This window comes from Pyrgilauda ruficollis, unplaced genomic scaffold, assembly GCF_017590135.1.
Source record: "Pyrgilauda ruficollis isolate IOZ18807 unplaced genomic scaffold, ASM1759013v1 scaffold24, whole genome shotgun sequence".
In the NCBI taxonomy this organism is placed as follows: Eukaryota; Metazoa; Chordata; class Aves; order Passeriformes; family Passeridae; genus Pyrgilauda; species Pyrgilauda ruficollis.
In genome coordinates this window covers 12942556-12963714 of record NW_024523648.1, presented here as the reverse complement: position 1 = coordinate 12963714, position 21159 = coordinate 12942556, and the positions used below count along the sequence as shown (strand labels likewise).

The window sequence follows — 21159 nt, the reverse complement described above, 5'->3', positions numbered from 1 at the left end:
TGGTTTTTTTTAATGACAGAATGAACTAAATCTTATTAATATTAGTATGAATAAAAAATGGACAAATAAGTCCTTTCTCTAGCTTTAAAAGTCCCAAGAAACAGTAGAAAGACTATGAAAATAAGCCAAGTTCACTTACGGCAGAAGCAAATTAAACTTTCACTCAGCTAATGGGCATCATTTTCCACTCTTGGTAAGTTGATTTTTAGACCAAGAACAGAGAGTTAAGTTACATATATTTTCTTTAATCCATTAACTATGTGGCTTGCTACACACAGACCTGCAGGAGTTCAGACTTCCTGCTACAGTTATCTTCAGAATGAAGAGAAATTCACCTGAATTTTCCCATTCACGACCACAGAGGCAGCAAGAATCTAAGATAGAAGGGATCAAAACAATAGGAATTATCTCAACCCCAATTATTTGGCCAGTGAAGCAAAGGCCCCTGCATTTCAGTAAAAATTCAGCAGATGATAATCCAGAGAGAAAAAATCCATACAGCTTGTTCCTTCCAACTTTGTCCACACCAGCTTCTTCTGAGGAGACCAGCAACAAAACTTTGTCTGCTTATACAGAAAACATCAACATAGATTATACTGTAATGAATCAGTTGCCAAACAAAAATATTTTTAATTATTCTAGAAGTCCATTCCATGGTACTTCTGGTGCAGCAGATGCAGTTACAGAGCCGCCTGCGAATGCAGCAGTTCCTCTTCTTCACAGCAGAAATCCCAGTGCAGAGCTAGCAAGGACTTTGGCAAGTAGGCTCCATCTTTCTGACTCTGAGCCATCGTTCCACTCTCCCGTTAGCAGCAGCAGCACTGCTTACGAACACAAAAAAGAAACTCTGTGGATTTCATCCTCCAACAGCGACACAAACAATTTCATGCATACAAGCAATGTCTTGGAGTCTGTGAGCTGGCAGAATGAGCTTGCATTTCATCATCATATCTCCTCTGATATTCAGGAAGACAGACATCATTTTCTTTCTAGCTTGTCTGTACCACCTACAGATGAGAAGCCACCATTCCAAAAAAGTAGGTTAGATTTGCTAGACTCGGCACCTGAAAATTTTTACCTGGAAATAATAGAAGGTGATGCTGACAGGAAAACATTTTATACACTATCAGCAAACAGTGAATTTCAGTTTAGAAAATCTGTGTACATTAAGGACCATCACTCAGGGGGCATTACCAGTTTAACCTCTGTGGAGACTCTACATGCAAAACCAACAAGTTTTTTTCAGAACATGAAAAAATCATACACAAAATTTATGCATGACAGCCAACTGACAAATTCAGTCCAAGGACACAGTAGAGAACTATTAACATTTTCATCATTTCAGGGAGAACCAGGCTTGACAAGCTCAGCATTTAAGCATGTTGTAATAACCCTGCCTGTTTATCAACAGCTGTTGACTGACACATATTTGAAAAGTGACAGCATATTCATATCTAGTAGTAATTACTGGTCTCATTATTTACAGCATTCATTATACTTTCAAAATCCAAGTGAGACCCTTAGAAATGGAGCACTGGAGAACAATTTGGACACATTTCATGGTAGTAATGAAAATGAGAAGTCAGCTTTTTCCATATTAGAGCCAGAGAACATGAATCCAGTTGCTGACTCCTGGGACTCAGATTACTTGGATTTTCCAACAAAATGTGTAGATATATCCCCTTCTTTAAGAGCAAGTTTCTGGACTGTTTCCCATCATTTGAAAGAAGCATCTCAAGTGTTTTCTGGGGAGCCATCAGAAAATTTCTGGCTGTCAATTAATAAACTGCTTTCTTCCCCAACAGAGAGATTGCTGTCCATTAGTTTATATGCTAAGTCTGGCAGTGTCTCTGAACAAACATCTGCCATTAGATTTTTAGGTCACAGAGCTGAAGAAATTAATTTTTCTAGTCATGTATCAACTTTGGAAACACAAATCTTTAGTTCATTTATTCCAGGCATTTCAAAGAGAATTTCAGGAAGTAATGGCCAGTCAATATCACAATTGCAGTCAAAAATGAGCTTTGCAAATCTAACTGTGACTTCCAACAGTGAATTTTACTTTGATTTTCCTTTTCCTTCCCTGGAAGCACCTTCCATTCAATCCTCTGTATGGGCACAGGTAAGCCCTTTTGATCAGGTACTTGAAAACTCTGCAAGTAGTTTGCACATGCAAATTCAAACTGCCATAGTAAGTGATCAAACTGACATGACTTTCCTAAACAGTAGGCATCAGCCTGTTTCTGTCTTTCCGACACATTCAGGAACTCCTTTCTTGATCAGTACATCTGGGACTCAGGTTACTTGGGGAGTTAAGAATTTGATAAGCAGTACAAGAACACACAAAACACAGCAGTCTCAAAGTCTTCTGGAGAACGATGCTATAGCAAGCACCATTGATAAACCAAGTAAAGTTCAAAAAGGTGCAGGTATTTTTTTAAAAAGCACCAGTTCAATGAGTTCTGACTTTTTTCCAGTGTCTTTGGAATTAAGGCAATTTCTTCATTCAGAGTCCAAATTCAGAGACAGTGTAACTCCTAACACCTATTCCACACCTCCACTCCCACAAAGTTTTCAGAATCATCTTGATACAATTTCTCCAAGCTTGCTCCCTCAGTGGGATGTAAAAGAGTTAAACTTGCCAACAACAAAAACACCAAGAAATTATCTAACTATTTTAGGACAAAACTCCATTGAAAATCAAGTGGACAGTCCAAGATACTCTCTCTGGGCAGTAGAACAAGAAATCATTGACAATGATAAAGACATAAGGGATTTTTCTGTTCTGACATCTACAAACATGCCTGGGCTTTCTGAATGGAATTCAGAAGGGGAGGTGTACGGACCCTTTAGCAGGAACAGAGAAGCAATATCTATCATTACTGCTAATGCCTTGGATTTTGAAAATGCTGATTATGGACATTTTGCAAATCTCTCTTCTGTTCTGGAGTCATCAAGAACTGCAGTAATGAATGATGTGGTATCTTTGCCATCTTCATATAGCAGAGGTTTTAATCAGCACAAAGAGACCATCTTGACAGACACTCTGACAACAGCTGCAGCAGCCATCCCTCACTCTCTCGTGCAGATCCAAGCATCACTTTCTGCTGTGACATACCATGAGTCATCAGTTTCAGCCCATGTTTATTCCTTGGCTAATTTACTGTCGGGGACAAGCCAAAACAGCACCTCTTACCCACCACTGAAACAACTTATTAGCTCTGTTGCAGTCCTTTTGCCTTGTTTGTGTGACTTCTTCACTGAGCTGGGCTGCCTGTGTCGACCTGAGTTCCACTACAGTATGTCAAGCTGCTAAGTTAGATGTAGAAAAAAACCCAGATCATCTTATCTATTAGATATTCGTTTGTAGACTGAATGTAGAAGTAGCTGTCTTTTGTCCTTTAGATGTAGGACCATTTAGCATATGAAGATGTTTTGGAATAATAATATACTTACAGTAGAAGGGAATTTGTAACATCTTAGTGATAGTAAATGCCATCAATGTGTGATTTCTCATACTTCTGTACTTCTCTAAGACAGCTCTCATGAGACTGTGAGGATAATATGCTGGTTTCCATTATATGATTTAATGACAATTTATTGTCTGGGAGTATATGAATGTTTTTTCTTGACGTGTTTTTGAGGATTTCACTTTCAAAAATAGAAGATTTTTCAAAACTGTTTGAATAATTTTCCTAACAGAATTTTTAAAAATACTTACATCTGATTGATCATTATGTTTTTGTAGTTGGTGGCAGGTGTAGGGAGCATTGTTTTCCAGGCTATTTTTTCCTTTTTTTTCAAATTTTCTTTGGCTACTTTTCACCAATTTTATACTCTTTTTTTTTTTTTTCTCATTCAGCATTTTGAGGTGGGATTTCAACTGTTTAATTTGAAGAGGGATAAATAAGTTTTAGTTTTTACTATCTACTTTACAGTCTCCTGAGAGTATTTTAAAATGCAGATTAGTTCTTGTTCTTTTTTTTTGCCTCATTAAAACATGCTTTGGGTCACCATCTGGTGGAGATCTTTAAGCTATTGCCTAGTTTGTCGTTACTGTGTATGATTTTTAAAATACTTTGCATTCCTATATTAAGGTGATTTCATCACTACACATAATTAAGTAAGGTTATAATTAGATATATAATTACATATGAGTTTTTGAGTATATAATGCACATATTCTCTGTGTGTGTGTCTGTATGGCACATATAAAAGGTATATTATAGATTTAAAATTGAATATGTGTTTACGCAGAGATATATACATGCAAAGGACATCTAGATCTTGCAAGTGTTTTCAATTTCCCCAAAGTCAAAATTTCTACTTCCAAAGACTTAATTTTTAATCCTTTTTTCTTAAACTATCACAGTAATAATAAACTAATGCACCTTTTCAGATTAAACTATGCACCAAATTTGTGGGCCTCCTCAGGAGAGTTAAAAAGGACAGTAAAGCAAAGCAAAGTTCATTCTGCACATATCAAAAATGTAATCATAGCTTACCAAAGAAGGTGGCTAGTAAACCATCTTTACTGATTCATCGAAAAAGAATTTTTTTTACCAATCTTAATATCCATATAATTAATTCCATATTGTAAAGAAAGAACAATACTCCAACAATTTCATGAATAGTAAGCAATGCATGCACACTTAAATTGGAAAATACTGACTTCAGATTTTTTTCCAGGTGCCTTTACTTCAAACTCTTTTACAGTAATTATCTATGAAGTAGTAAAATTATGACATTTGCTCCACTTAGAATAAAAGGTCTTTTATTTAGAATCCAAAAGATAGAGCAGTTCCTTTCCAATCTGAGACAGAAAGGCATTTCTGTATAATTATTGTCATGTCCTGCCCTGTCCTATGCAGTGTCTCTGTAAGATTTACATAAGATTATATAAATGCATGAATCTGTGATCAAGACCCACAGCCTTGGTAACAGCCCAAAACCCCCCAAGCAATGCCACAAATGCTCATAAATGCAAGTGAATTGATCCAGAAGTTCTTAAACCTCCCCCACATCCTGGGAACTTTCACCCAGCTAGAGCTTACAGAATGTTTAGTAGCTTAATGAAAAAAAAATAGGCTTGTGGAAAGTACAGATTTTTAACACAGAGCCTAACTATGAAATGAATTGATGTTATTTATTAGATGTGAAATCTTGTAATGCTGCCTACCCACTCATGAGCTTAAGGAGAATTTATATTTACCCAGTGCCATTTCAAAACAGTTTTCTGAATATAAAATTGCACCAAGCCAAGTGTTACACATTTTGTGACTGAAAGATGGTTTGTTCAGCTGCCAGTTTTGTAAAGCTAATATGGGTTCTTCTACTGTCTGGCCATTGCCAGGCCTCAGAGCAAGCCTGTACTTTGGAAACAAGAGCTCTATATCCCTTCTCACACCTAATTCTGTCCTCAGTTACCTTGCTACTTTTAATTGATGAGCTTTATTTGCTCTCACAATATTTAAACTCTAATCTGCAGTGGTTCAGTTCTGGAACATATGACAATATTATAACAATATGCCTAGGAGCAGAATTTATCTGTGTTTTCAGACTTCATTAATTATAATAATTTTTAAAATTCCTGACACTATCATGATCTTGATTTTACACACCACATTAGAGGCATGCGCAAATTACTATTTAGATGTATGTTGTCTGTGAGTTTCCATGTCACATTTCAAGTGCCTCTGAAAATACAGAGGGGGAGGGAATTCTTGTCAAAATCAACAGGACTAGTGAGAATGGGCCCAAACCTGCAGGGCTTATTAATTTCAGAGTTTAAATGCCAACAAGAGTATGTGAGGTGGTCTTGTATTTGGGGTTCAGCACAATTTTTATATTAATCATGAAGCTAAAATCTCGTTTTAAAAAGCTAAATTTTCTCTGTTTCTAACATTATAATGCTGTTTTTAATGGACAGGTGGGCTATTCTACAGGATATCTATAGTTGTCTCTAGTTCCAACCCCAACTCAGTGTCAAAAGTACATGATGTCGTTGCAGAATGGGTAAGTTAAGTTTTCTTTCCTGTGTGATTACATATATGAGTCTGTCCCATCACAGTTATCACTGTTATCAGTTGGGGAAAAAAAAAAATTTAAAATAAACCCAAAAACCAAAAGTCTTCACATGTGTTTTCCAAATATCTTTCTTTTATTTATTTGTGCAGTAATTAATTTATTTGTGCAGGTCTAGCTGGGGCTCTTCAGCACTATGGATAAAATTTGAAATGTCTGCACTATACTAGCTAGCTTCCTAAGAAATGTGGATAGTAAGTGAGATTTTGGAAAGTATGGAGAAATCAGAATTGTCCACAAAAAGAGGTACATGTCTGGGTTCAGACATCACTATACAGGACAAAAACTTTCTCTTCAAGTGCTAATGTGGTTTTGAAGCTATATCATGGCAGAAATCATAGAAACACCAGGCAGTGTTGATTTGTGTGAAGCAATAAACTTTTCCAATTTATCCTTATGTTCTTTACTTCAAAAGGTTTCTGCCATAGGTCAGCTGCTGAGGTTTCTAGTAGTCCCTGGTTTTTCAGCCTATTTTAGCAGACATAAACTTGTCTCTGGGTGAGGGATTTTCAAAGTTCTTCTTGTCTGAATAAAAATATTCTCTGTCCTTTTTGACAGTTCACATAGTCCCACAATAGTCACACAATTTGTAAAACCTTTATACCAACTACTTATGTGAATATATGATATAATGAAATATAACAACTATTCTCTTTTTTTTTTTTCTTCATTAAAAAAACTTGGAGATTTTCGCTATCAAAAGCTAAGGACTCCATAAACCAGAATATGTGTATAGTAATCTACAAAACAGAATTGCAGTCATGCACACCTGCCAAGGCTGTTCCCTTAGCAGCAGTACCCAGGCAAAGTACATAGGTGCCTGAGCCAAAGAAACTAGAAAGGTGTAAGGGTATACAAAGGTGTCTCTTGGAGGAAAACTGAGCAGCTGTTGAACACTCAGAATAAAGAGTAAAAAGGTCTGAAAAGATCATCCTAGGTTTGAAGACTTTCTGGTGAAAATTTAGCCAATAGCTTTTTCAGTAAATCTATTCTATTCAAAGTGTATCTGAGGATTTAAGACGTGGAAAAGAGGGAGACAAGGAAAAGGTCAGGATCCTCTGCATTCACCTATTCACTCTGTCGTGACCTTATAGAGATGTCCTTCTGTCCGCAAAAAAGCCACATCTCTCACTACCAGTTGTGCAACAATCACCTCACTGAAAAGCGGGTGTTCTCTTTGCAAAACTGAAGGGGATTTCTCAAGGGGCAGAAGGGTGAAATTCTAACACAGCTTTAAGCAACAAAGAGCCCCATTAACATCTCGCCATTCATGTGATCAATGTCTTCCTGTTTTTCAGCTGAACCGTACTTTCCAGAACTGGAATTACACTGTGTATGTTGTCAATATCAGGTAAATTAAGGAGGAAGATAATTTTGCTGTATTCCTTTGGAGAATTAATACACCCTAATTAGTGTGTGTTTCTTTCATAGCATCCACCCTGCCTCCATAAAAGAGGGAACAAGACAAAAAAGAAGTATTAAAAGGTAATATTTTGAAAGACATTTTCCCAATAGAGGCAACATCGGCTATTGCAAGTGGCTTTACGACAGGCTTTATTGTCTATTATTGGATTTGTTGCCTGTTATTTGGCATATGCTGCAGGTCTGTAAATACATGGCTGCTGGCAATCTCAGTGTTCTGAATGTTCTTAGAAACCTAATCCTGGTTATCATGTTTGTTTTGGTTTAAACCTATCACGCTTTAAACCCGAAGAGATAATTTGTTCAGAACTCATGTTTCATCTGTCAGAAAACTGAATAGATACAGGATATTTAAGTTGTACAACACACCCAGCTTTCTTTAGCAACAAGCTTTGGTACACTGGTATCTGTGCACTTTCTCTGCATTTGTTCTTTTGAACCAGACACTCTTGAGTTAATAGACAACTTACTAGATGGAAAACACTGAAAAATCATGCTAGAATTGAAAGCTAAACGAGTGTGAGTTAAACTATTTACCATATGCTCTCATTTCCTGACTACTGCTGGGCTTGGAGGCGCTGGAGTTGGAACGACCTCAAAGGCAGCCAGAGAAAGTTAGATGGGTCAACCCCCTGAAAATCTGGCCTCCATGGGCTTCTTTGAAAGCAGCAAGCTGATTTCTGAGGGATGTCTGGACAGGGAGGGAATCAGCACTAAATTAAGGAGAGGAAACCAAAACATAATTAGTCTTCTGAGGATGGGGCAATAAGTGGGTATGGGTTGTATCTGTTTGCAGTGTAGAAAAAAGTCCTGTTAAGAATTTTAACGGCTGACTCTTAAGAACTGCCATGATAATGGGAGTCAAAGTCAGGCTTTTTAATATCAGAGCCCAATATTCCCAATTTACCATCAGGAAGTAGTTAGTGGTGCTTCTAGTTTTCAAGAGTTTGCCTAGACATGAAAAGATCTGTAGAAAGGTACTATCTCCTTCCCACATAGCCGCAGCAGAAAGACAGCTTTTATTGGCAAAACCTTTTAACTGGTACACTGTAAGCCCAGTCCCTGAATGGACTATTTTGCTGCTTGACCTACATTTACAGTAGGGTGTAGTGATGTGGGTAGGATTTTTTTTCACACTTCTAAATGATACGGTTACGCCAGCAAGGCCTTTCAAGTGGAGACCACACCTCGGGTCTTGCCAACAATCCAAGACTGCTGAGGAATGTAAAGCTTTCCCCATCCTTATTCCTGTATCTTTTTATGAGTCTAGCAGCTGAGCTGTACACCTGATTTCTTCTTGTCTCACCTTCCCACCATCCTGACCTTTGTTTTCTTTTCTTCTCCTTAGTCTACTCAGAAAAAAAAAGGTTGAAGAGGTAGAAACTATTTTAGTAATTTCCCTTTCCTTTCCTTTGCCTCCCTTTTTGACATACAGTGAATATGCCACTAAATTGCTTCTCAGGATGTATTACTCTTATGGGGTAGTAACTCCATCTCTATTTCTTTTGCTCATATGTAATTTCAGAGGCAAGGGAATTACATGTTCATAATATGTCATTTTTCAAGGAAAGCCTTATCTAATGAGAAACTCTAGTGCAATTTGTGTCAAGGTCAAATGGCATTTTTTCGTCATTCTGAATAATTTAGTATAAATGCTCGTCATTTCACACCAAATTTTAATGTTCTCCAAATAATCAGGAGTGTCATGCTGTGAATGTTCTCTTAACAAAACAAAACAAAAAACAAAACAAAACAAAACAAAAAGACAAGTCAGGATCCTGGTCAACCTAGAAATCCAGATGGGATTAAGCAAAGACAATTAAAAATTAGTGAGCTACATGGTAAGTGACTAACAAAAATTATGCTTTTTACACACTGTGTATGTACATACATATGTATAGAAATATATATACACATGATTTTCTGCTTTTTTTCATATAGCTTACATGTCTTGAATACATTTTCATGCATCATTTACCTCTTACAGAAGAAATATTTTAAAAAAATTGGTTGAAGTATCTTTAGGTCTTCTATGTATATATCTATGATTGTACATCCCTCCCTTCTGAAACAAAAAAAAGGATCAGCTTCCCAGTAGTCTTCAGTGTTCCTGGTTTTGATCACCAGTTCCTTACTTCTTTGAGGCTCTCACATCTGTTTCTGAATTTTGTGGGGAAGAAATCTGTTGAATTTTGAAGATCCATAAAGCAAACATTTTTTCCTACTGCTTCCAGATAATTGTTGTCAAGATTCTTTGTTAGACTTTCCCTGGATTTTTCCTGGATAGGATTCTTAAGAAATCCTACAAGATGCTAGGGTAACACTTGAGAGTATAGAAGATTAGCAGTTTAGAGGGTAGAAATTCTAAATACCTGATGGAAGTAATGGTAATTCCTGACTGCCTAGGTGATTCACTGTAATGTTATGCCTGAATTATTGAATATGACTTGCTCACAGTGTGATTTCATGCAGTTACTATTAATTTAATATTCCTATAAATTATTTCTGTGGAAAGTTGCCCAAATATTTTCTTATTTCTTCATTTTAGACGGTCGTGGACAAGTCTGTTGCAGTCTTAGACATTCTACTATTTCCCTTAGGTTTTAGGTACTTCTTGTTCTATTTACCTTCATGTTCATTAAACAGAAATTCCCTCCACAGTTAAAATGTAAGACCTAAAACAGAAGTATTATGGCCTTAACTGTATCTTTACAGAAGTGAACATATTAGTCTTTACTCTTAACTCAGTAAGCCTTATTTCTCTTTTCTGAATTTTCTACAAGATCATAGCCTTCTTTTTTCCAAGGCAGTATAATAATTCTTAAAATTGTTCTTTGAGAAGATTTTTCCTCTCTTTACATGAATTTGTATTCTTGTAATTCAGATCACATATTTTTTGCATTCCTTTTGGATTAGTATTTTATACAGCAGTTTAAAATAACCCCAAAACCAACAAAACAACATCCCCAAGCCTGTTCTATGCATTTTGCTTTGTTCCACCCTTATTTACCACACTGCCTCCTCATCAAGGAACTTCACTCTCCCCACCTAGTCTTCTTGCATGGGAAAGAGGAAGAATCGTTAGAGAGAATGATTCCGAGAAGAAATAGTAGCTGGAAGTGGGAGGTAGGAAGCTGGCTTTTTTTGTCACATTAAAAATAGGTGTTTTCCAAAAAAATATTTTAAACTACTGCATTCTGGAGAAGAGCAAAACAAAACAAAATTATTGAAGTGGATTGTTGCTTTTTCATTGCTGTGTTGTACGAGCTGCAGAAATCCAAAGTACACCGTGCTTGCTAGGCGTTTATGTACCCAGCGATGAGAGACAGAGTGCCAAGTCCAAAAGTGCATATTATTATCAGCACCTCTAATACTGGGACATCTCTGGATGACAGCAGTATGTATCAAGCTAATACTTTGGTAGATTATTAACTACTTTAATAGACAGAGTCTTATAAAAGCTATATTTGACTTTATGTCAGTGTTCAATTTTTCCCCTGGTTGTACTGTTTCTGCCTCTTAATGAAAGGGCAGCTGTTCAAAATAGACAGGAGCTCAGCATGAGCTATGGATGCAGCTATTTCTTTGTCCCCATTATTTTTGCACAAACCTTTGAAAATGAAACCAATTTGTGGATTTTATCCAAGTGAACAAATTTTGTAGATAAACTATAAATGTGTTTGTTTCTTTCATTAATTCTTTTCCTTTTGTGACTCTGCAGCTTTGTCAAAACTTCCTGTGACTGCTGCTGCTGCTTTTCTCAGAAAAGTACTGATCCTAGGTTTTGTCAGATGACTACATAGGGCTGCCTCACAGTAGGGGAATTGGTCTTTAATAAAGTGTTCAGCTCCCTTGCTTCTCCTTTCTTCTCTTATTTTGCAAGCAATTTTGAGAATTCAGACTCTAATTAATTTAAGAATTTTTCTCCGCTTAACGTACAGTAAGTTTATGCTTGTTCCAACTTCCACTGCTTGATTGTCATAATTTTGGCCTATTTCCAGTGTAGGGTTGCTCCTTCTATGGGAAACTATATTAATGTTAGTACTTTTAAACATCTCATCCAAATTAAAAACCACAGTGGTAGCCATCTGTGTAAAAACTACTAAATCGAAATAGAAATCCCTTGTCTTGGAAATGAAAATAAAGAGGAAAGCAGTAAATCAGAGCTACCCATGCCTAGTCCTGCTCTTTTGAAGTCTGTGGGAGTTTTACCACCCATGTTAGTGGGGCATATTCAGGCTCCTGCATGCTGTAATCTTGGGTGTTGTTTTGCTTAATGGAAAGTGTAATGCACTTGGATAAAATGTTAATTAGATTGTGTAATAATTTTAGACAAGAGTTAGCAACACTAGAACAGCATAATTTTGGTTTTCTAGTCTTAAGTATTGGGCTTTTTACATTCTTTGTAGATTCAAATTATTTTTTATGAAATAACTTTGCTGTTCTTGTTATAAATGCACACATCTGTGATGTCTGTTCCTATTTCAAAAGTTTTCTGGGTTTCTACTGGTGCGGTTTTACGAAGGGTTTGGACCTGGCCCACCCCTACTCCACACAACTTTAACTTCACTGTAACTGAAGGTAGTAAGGGGCAGCCTTTACTCAGACTGTGAAATATTTTAAAACGCTGCATAACATGTACATTATATGTAATATTTCTGTTTGAAAAACCAACCAAAAAACAACCAAGTGAAAATCCTCAGGTTTCTACACACTGCCCTGCTGGCATCTTGTGTCCATGACCTGTGAAGAAAGCCTTCATCACAGATTCTAGAATTTGGGATTTCCTTTTGAGTGACTAAAGGATGATCCTTTCTTAGTCTCCTGCTGAAGGTTCCTGCCCTTTTCCAGCTTCCAATGACTTCTTTTGTCTTTCCACTGACTTTTACTAGATTTAGTGAAGATCTGACATTGTTAGATGCCATTTTTAGGAAAGCAGTGTATTGGGGAATAGGGAATGGGGGTTTTCTTCGTTGTTCCAGAACATAGTGCAAGTGTAACCAAAACTCATTTCAGCAAAGACCAGCTGTTCCATATGAGGGATTCCAGTCCTTTCTGGTCTGACTCTGCAACATTCTCTAGTAATGAATAGACTTCATACCAAATTAGCACATAAGTGCTTTCTGTTGAAAAGCTGTAGTTGATTGTATTCCCACACCAGATCTGCAATGAGGAGCAAGACCCAGAGACACAAGCCAAGGCACGAGGCGTGACCATGGTGCTTGCAAAATTCTTCTGCTACAATGGTCATTAACTTAAAAGGAAGGCTTAGGATGCTTTTATTTTTAGTAGTCCAAAAAGTAGCTGCAATTTTTAGCTTTGTGTCATGAAGTTTCAGATTTTTTATTCTAACTATAACATCACCTTTTCCAGGGAAAGGAAACTCTTCATCCTTGACATTTCTTTGAATGTGTCTGTTATGTCAAGTCTTTTTTTTTTTTTTTTTTGCTCTCAGTTTGAACACTTTAATGTATTGCAGTCAAAATCACCTCAAGTAAAAGATTATTCACAACTCAGATGCTTCTGTGAAATGCTTTTAGTTTTCCTCTGCTTTCAAACTTATTTCTGTCTTACTCTGTGAGTTCTCTAACATTTTGTCTGCTCTTTGTATTGCATCTTCACTGAGTGACTTATGGAACAGTCAGCTCTTTTTTGTCTGTCCAGTTAATGCGAAGAAGTTAAAACTTCACAAGTGACTCCGTGACTCTTCCTACCTGTGTGGCCAGTCTTCAGTTATAGCTATCCATCACTACTTATCTTCAGAAAAAACATAACCATGAGATTAGTAAAGAAGTTAATGTTGACATTTGAAAACTATTTAAAATATGCCAGGGTAGTCAGCACTGAAATTCCCAGGACTTTTAATGGAAATTTAGATTCCGCAAGTATTTAGGTTCTTTAAAAATAGTTCTTTATATTCTTTAAATCAAGTTATATTAACTCTGAAGGAAATGAATAGTGATTTGTGAAACAGTTTGACAACAACAGTAATTCAGTATTAGTTCAGCCTGTCTAGTACAGCAGAAAGGAGAAATGTGCATTGCTAATTATCAGCTGCATCTCTCCAGGTGCAAGGCAGCCGGTGCTGCAGGGTTCCCGTGGTTTGTTAATCCTTCCTCCGGGCTCCTCGCAGGGCGCAGCAGCGCGACCACAGCCCGTGTGTAGGCACACTGTCCTGGAATAGCTCTGAGTCACGCTGCCGGAGAAGAAAGCTGGCTTTGTGGTCCGGGCCATGGCAGCACAGGCTCCACCACCGCCTCCTGTGCCTCTGATGAGGATGCAGCTTCGTAAATTCCTCTCTCTGAGCCAGCTTAGCTCAACAGACCAGGACAAAGTGGGATAGACACTGGTCTTCCCAAGCTTTCCTTCTTGCTCCAGCTGTCACCATTTCAGTCAAAGAAAAGAGAAACATACTAATCCCTGTTGTGTTTATCCACACCACTGTCCATTTTTTTTTAATTATATTGATTGCAGTAATGTTGGCAGTACAAGTTACTATAGATTATGTGGACTTTGTAATTGATTACTGATGTGAGAATTTATCTGTCTTATATGTCACGCAATAAAAGATTTGAAGTTGGGTGTAGCAAATCCAGTGACACCAGCAGAGCATGGCAGCATTGCCATTTATTTGAGTGCAGGCCTACTGTTTCCCAAATTGACAATTTGCTCTTCACCATTATAATGTTTTCTTTCTGGGATCTGAGTGTGACAAAAGTGGAAGGAAGCACTGAACTTCATATTGCGTCAGCTGTCAAGTTAAAAGGTATTTATTTAGTCTGGGAAGCTAGCATGAGTCATTCTGAAAAGTTTGTGGAAATTGTTTTCATCATATTATGGAGTAGGCTCTTATTATACAGTATACATGACTTGTGCTTTAAGAGTTTCTCAGAAAACAACAGATTGGTTTAAGGGATTATTTTTGCCAATGCTTCATAATCAATACTTTTCTGTGTAATTTTTCAATATAACTGCAACCAGTTCTACCTCATCTATCATTATTCCTTCTATTTTGTTGACATTGTCCTCCCTCACAGATATGGATACTAAATATCATTTTGGTTAGTTGGGAATCCTGAAACAGGCAGCTAGGCAGTAGCGGTGACTGTTCAGAATGTCTGTTCTGCAGCCAGAGTGCTGAGGTAGGGAGTGGCATCAGTATATTAGGTTTTCCTCTTCTGAAGTAAAGGGAATAGATGAATGAAGCCAGAATCTTTTAGGAAAGATGGTTAAATGCCAGGAGACTCTGGGGCTGAGGTACTGGAGGGCTGAAGGAATTGGCAATCCTGTAGGCAATTTCCATACTTCTGCTAAAAATAAATGCCATAATAATTTTGTGCTTGTAATATATCTGAGGTACACAGAAAAAGCCTGCTAATGCATATCCACCCTAGTGAGGCTATTTGCCGTATACATGTTAAACACCCCACAGAGACCAAAGGAATGTTAGGAAGAGCTCAGTATCTCTGGGAGCAGGGAAGGAGAGACCTGGCCTGAGATAGCTGGAATTTCTCGGCTAAAATACATCCACTGGGAAAGGAGAAAGCCAAGCCTGCAGGTGGTCACATTTTTATCTTTCTTCTCCAGCAACATGTTACCAGTAAAACAGTGAATATGTCAAGAAAATTAAAAACATCTGGAAAGTGCCGTTCTGAGCTGTCATCATGGGGATGTCTTTCTAAAAGATTTTCTTAGTTGAAGTCTTGGTCTGTCTAGGAAGGAGTACCTGAAAACCCTACTGGCCCTCTTCAACACCCCTACAGATTTTTCTCTACTACTCTTCTTTCTGTAGTCCACAAGCCCCTTTAGCCCACTGTTGCTTTCTTGCACGGGAGGGTCACAGGTGAAAGCACCCCTGGTGGGTGTGTGCCCTGCTCACTGTATGTGTGCTGGCAGTGCCACTGCTCCCCAGGCTGCCAGGAACAGCTCACACACTCCAAAGGTCTGTCTTTATTCAGGCTGATGGGTATCCAAGGGCAAGGCTAAGATGAAGACAGCCCAAAGCATGTTTGCTTTTTCCTTTTTTCCACATTTTGGCTTCCATGGGCATCCAATGTTCCATGCTTTAGCGGCTTACATCCTACTAGCCAGAGCCAAGTAATGTTCTTGGGTACCAACATATTCCCATTTCCAACATTTCCTTTTGTCCCAGGAGGAAATTTCTGTGCCTTCCACTCTGGGCTTATTTCCTGTGTCCTGCTAGAACTGGTTTGCTGTTCATGATTTCCCTTCCAGAAAAGCTATGTTTTTGGACAAGGGTGGGGACTGTTTTATTTTGTTCAAAGGAAAGAGGCTTGGGCACTTTGAACTATTTCTGATGTCCAAGAAAGTAGCAGTGGGCTACAATACAGATGAGCTATTAGTGCTCAAACTTTGATTAGTCATCTGAGGAAATCGACTTTCCTAATTATGACTAAAAGCTTCAGAAGTATGTCAGGGTGTTTTTCACTCCATAAAAAAATGAAGAGATTTAAATGTTAGGTATCTGTTCTTTGTTAATCTCCTAGTCTTTCTCTGTAGTCAGTGTAGAGGTGGATCCTCTGGAGGATGACTCGTCCCACCCTGACAAGTTTTGTGAGGTGGGATGAATCAGCTCTTAAGTTCCTAAGCCATCAGCAACCAGATGTTTAAAGTTAATTAGGGCCCATTTAGAACTCACAACTTTATAGTTTCATCTTCTGAACGCTTCTGAAAATATTTTTTAGCTCTTTTGATGAGATGCTTTTTAAAGGTAACTAGAAGATGAAATTTCCCAGCCATATTTTCTTGTCATGGCCCTATATGTACAAAAATATTCATTTACAGATAATGAGCAGCACTGTTTTGGTGACACTGTTCCATACTCAGAAAACCAGAGTTTCTCAGATATTTTTATTTCCACACATTTGGCCTCTGCTCTCCTGACTGAAACACTTGGATAATTTTCTTTGCAGTTTTAGCGCTTTGGCTCTTCTGGTTTATAATTCTACCAACAACATCAATTTAGAAGAGGAAGACATCCGACAGAAGCTCATAAGTAATAATCGAACCATGGAAGAGGGATATCAACTTCATACGGTGGATGTTGATCCAGTAGGTAAGTAGTGTTGAGCTTTGTTACACAACTTTTTTTTTTTTTGGCTTGTTCATAAATACGCATCTTCTGTGTTAAAATAATCACACGTTTACAAACAGTATGATGGCTTCAGCTTTTGTCCCCATAAACCTAGTTGTTCCAAAGAGCCATGCTCAAAATACCACTTTTAATACAAACAAATTTGTCCAAATTGCTTTAGTCAGTGTTTTGCTGCTTGGTTGAAAGAGGCTTGGAGGGTACCTGACAGCTCCGCTGGTGGTTTGATGATAACGAAATATGCTTTATAGCAGAGCTAAAATGAGACACAAGGCCCCTCATCCCCACTTCTCAGTGGTCTTTGTGTTTCTGACAACAGTTGCCCTTAATCAATCTTCTTTTAGCTCTCATCTCTTCCCATTCAGCTTCTACCAAAGATTGCCCTTCCTTTGGAAGGGAGGAGGTGGAGGCTGATGGGGTGCACATGGATCCAGCGTGCACATTCAAGTCCTACCTTTGAGCAGCAGCAGCATGGATGATCCCCTGTTGTGCACCCCTCTATTGCCACTCTATTGCAAACAACCAAGCATTTCATTTTAAGACAATTTTGTGCTGTAGGCTGTTTGATGAGCTGAGGACAACAAATGGAAGATGATTAGGTGGAGAAATTTACTATTAACATTGATATACTCATTTTTACAGAAAAATGTTTGGCTGAAGAAAACCCTCCAAACTATTTTTGGCCAGATACCAGGCCTACTGTGACCAACTTCACATTTTGCCACGGGAGCTCAGTTCAGACTGCATCAAGAACCTGGTAAGGTGTTCAAATATCTGAAAAGCTGAGTTGTTTCTGATGCAACTTTCTGGTTATATATAGTCATTATTTAGTTATATATAATGGTTGCCATTGACTGGTATTGTGTTTCAGGAAGATTTTTTCTATACCATGAGAGATTAGGTTGGTGCAATAATAGTTTGTATTTCATTGATAAGAAATATCAGTGCATATTGGGGTCCACAATTAATACATGTTCAACATGATTATAAAAATAAAATCTTCTTACAGAGTGAAACTGTTTTATTCAAGTCATAGAATCATAGAATGGGTTTGGCTTGGAAGGGAGCCTAAAGACCATCTAGTTCCAAACCCCCCTGCCATGGGCAGGGACACTTCCCCCTAGACCAAGTTGGTCAGAGCCCCATCCATCCTGTCCTGGAACACTTCCAAGGATGTGGCTTCCACAACCTCTCTGGACAACCTGTGCCGGTGCCTCACTAACCTCAAAGTAAAAAAATTTCTTTCTAATATCTAACTGAAACCTAATCTCTTTCAGTTTAAAACCATTTGCCATTGTCCCATCACTACATGCTCTTATAAAAGTCCCTGTCCAGATCTCTTGTAGCACCCTTTAGGTGCTGCAAACTCCCCAGAGTTTCTCTTCTCCAGGATGAACAACCCCAACTCTCTCAGCTTCTTTACAGGAGAGGCGCTCGATCCCTCTGATAATTTTTGTGGACCTTCTTTAGACTTGCTCCAACAAGTCCACATTTGTCTTATCTTGCACGCTCCAGAGCTGGATGCAGCTGGATACAACCAGAATATGGTTGGCTTTCTGGGCTGCATCTTCCACCAACATCCCCGAGTCTTCCTCTTTAGGGCTGCTTTCAATTCTTTCTCCTCCCAAGCCTCTATTTGTGCTTGAGATTGTCCTGACACACATGCAGGACCTTGCACTTGGCCATGATCTTTATTTTACTGTACCCAGAGCTTCACATTTGCTACCACTCCACCACTTCTATCTGACTTATGTAAGAATTAGAATAAAATTCTATGAAGAGGAGATACCTCTTTGGTTTAATCCAAAACACCTCATCTCATTAGGGGAAAAGTAAAAGAAATTGTGAAACAAATATTTTGTCAGTAGTTAGTCATAATTGAAGGTGGGGATAATCTTATGCTTAAAGATTTGAACTTCTTAAGGTTTAAGAAATTTTCCCTAAAGTAAGGGTTTTTTTGCAAACATCTACAAAATACTTTGAGTCTGTATGTCCATTTCCCATTTGTAAAATGGGAATATTATTACTTCTGTTTGTATATTACCAAAACATTATGGCTTTGATCTCCTTTGAGTGCCTTAAACGTGGTTATGATGATGCAATATTAATTAATTCCTTCAGTATTTAGGATGTTTGCTATTAAATGCAATATATTAGTCTTATCCACCCACATTGCATCTGGAACATGTTCTGAGAAGACCAGATCTCTTACTTTTTCCAAATAGTATGGTAACATGGATATGAATCAGCTTTGAGTTTCAGTGCCAAACAGGAAAGCAACCCTCATTATACTTAAATAACTCACTTCCTCAGCCTCCTAATCTTGTACAAGAACTGATTCTGACTGACCAACTTTTGCTGTAGAGTGAGTAGTGCAGAAATCAAATTGTTTTTATGTCACAGCCTCAGAATCATTAAAAATTAAGGTTTCTGGCCTTTGCTGTCCAAATATTGCTTATCTTTGTTATTCATTTGTGGTCTACAAATGATTGTGTACAGCACTTCTCATTTAAAATAAAAAAAATCCTGTGTTCTGCCCTGTGCTGTGCCTCTGCCTCCACTAGCTTTTGCCAGTATGGAGCACTGGTGGGATTTGTTAGGAGGGAAGAGGAAGTTCTTCTAAAAGTCTCTTCTAGTAATCTGCATTCCACAGTAGGTGGTTACCTGTGCTGTTACAATAACTGTATCAGCTGAGGAATAATGTTATTTTATCATGTGCTGAGTAAAAGGATAATTTTTTCCTGTTTACCATTCTTCCTTTTTCCATGCTGTGACAACACGATTGTCTTTAAAGAAAACTGAGGCAAAAGTGTGTTTAATTTTGGAGCCATTTTTACAAGGTGACAAATATGATTAAGAGATTGGAGCATCTCTCTTATGAGGAAAGGCTGAGGGAGCTGGGCCTGTTCAGCCTTGAGAAGAGATGACTGAGGGGACCTCATCAATGTCTAGGAGTATCTGCAGGGAGGGTGCCAAGACGATGGGTCCTCGTTCTGTTTGGTGGTGCCAGGCAATAGGACAAGGGGCAGTGAGAAGAAACTGATGCACAGGAGTGTCCAGCTGAATGTGAGGAAGATCTTATTTACTATGTAGGTTACCAAGCACCAGAATAGATTGCCCAGAGAGGGTGTGGAGTCTCCCTCACTGGAGATACTCAAGAACTCTCTGGACACAATGCTGTTCCATGTGCTCTAGGATGATGCTGCTTGAGTTGGGAGGTTGGACCAGATGCCCACTGTGGTCCCATCCAACCTGACCCATTCTGTGATTCTGTGTTCTGCTATGGTAAGGCTTTAAAAAACAACAAAAAAGGAATCTTTTTATCTGCCCCTAACTTTGGACCTGGATCCAACCGTTACTTACCCTAGTTTTCATTGGTGGAATAAATTTATACCTTCACATGGCTCCTGTGCATGTTCTCATGAGAGGCAGTATGTCCTGCTATTGGCTAGATCAAAGCCATTTATGTCAAGGAGAAATTATAGAAACAGCATATGACTAGGCCATAATAGTGGCATAATAGTTTGTGTCAATATTTGGGTCTTCTCTGAAATAAAAGGCCAGAATTTCTGCTGAAAAACTGGGGTTCCTCTCAGCACTATCATTTAATCAACCATCTACTTTCACTGTCAAGTATATATATTGTGTTTCACTAAGGGCCATGTTGCTACAAATATTGGGAATTGAGAAGAGTTGACCCCTGTGAAGACTACATAGGAATTATGAAATAATTATGTAATTTTGTTATGATATTTCATGTGAATTTTCTCATTTTTCCCTCTTTAGCTATTTGGGTCTGCAGAATTATACATCATACTGGGGTCAACCTGATCTTAGAAATTGCACAGGTGGGTATATTAGTGTTGGTCTTTGGAAGAATACATTTTTTCTTGATGTTAAGTTGTTTAAAAATCTTTCTAAAAAAGGCAGTGCAAAGTAAATAATTAAACGCTGGGGAAGTGCACCCAAGTTCAATTCAGTTCACCTGTTTAGAGCTCTGCAAACCAATTACTGAATTAAACCAAACTCTTCAGGCAATTTAATGAAGAGTAAAGGAAGGTGGTATCTTACCTCTATTTGATATTCAAGTTAGGACAAATTTTTAAATATTTTGAGTGCCTGCTCTCTTCACTGGACTTACAATCAGATATTTGCAGATTTATTCTCTGTTTCTAAATACCCTTTTATGTAATTTTGGCCATGGAAGAGTAATAAAATAACAGGACAACAATGTTATGGTCCCTTTTTTAGTGCCAAAGCTAGTGAAGAGAATTATGCAGTCATATGTATAATATGCAGAGCACCTACAGTAAGGTCTTGTTCTGAATTGCTGTCTTGGAGAAGCCTCTTTTGGTGTCCTAGGGAGCCTGGCTACCTAACTCAGTCAATTGGGTACTTGCAGTCAGGTTATATGAAAAACATCATGTCATGTAAAATGAACATGCCACAGTAAATATGTCAGAAAAATGCATTCTGAAAAATAACCCACAGCCAGTTGCAAACTAAAGAAAGCTGATCTTTCAAAATCTTATTTACAAATTC

General features: G+C 38.0%; 1 protein-coding gene across 5 annotated transcripts in view; it reads left to right on the top strand.

The window, feature by feature from the left end:
• Positions 1-21159, top strand: part of ADGRG6 (adhesion G protein-coupled receptor G6) — a 110215-nt gene that overhangs the window by 57825 nt on the left and 31231 nt on the right. For all 5 annotated transcript variants that reach the window (XM_041470058.1, XM_041470055.1, XM_041470057.1 and 2 more), the window contains 6 exons: positions 5929-6014; positions 7382-7434; positions 7515-7568; positions 16439-16581; positions 17260-17374; positions 20404-20465. In XM_041470058.1, coding sequence (XP_041325992.1) covers positions 5929-6014; positions 7382-7434; positions 7515-7568; positions 16439-16581; positions 17260-17374; positions 20404-20465 — 513 coding nt within the window. The remainder of the gene's footprint in view (positions 1-5928; positions 6015-7381; positions 7435-7514; positions 7569-16438; positions 16582-17259; positions 17375-20403; positions 20466-21159) is intronic.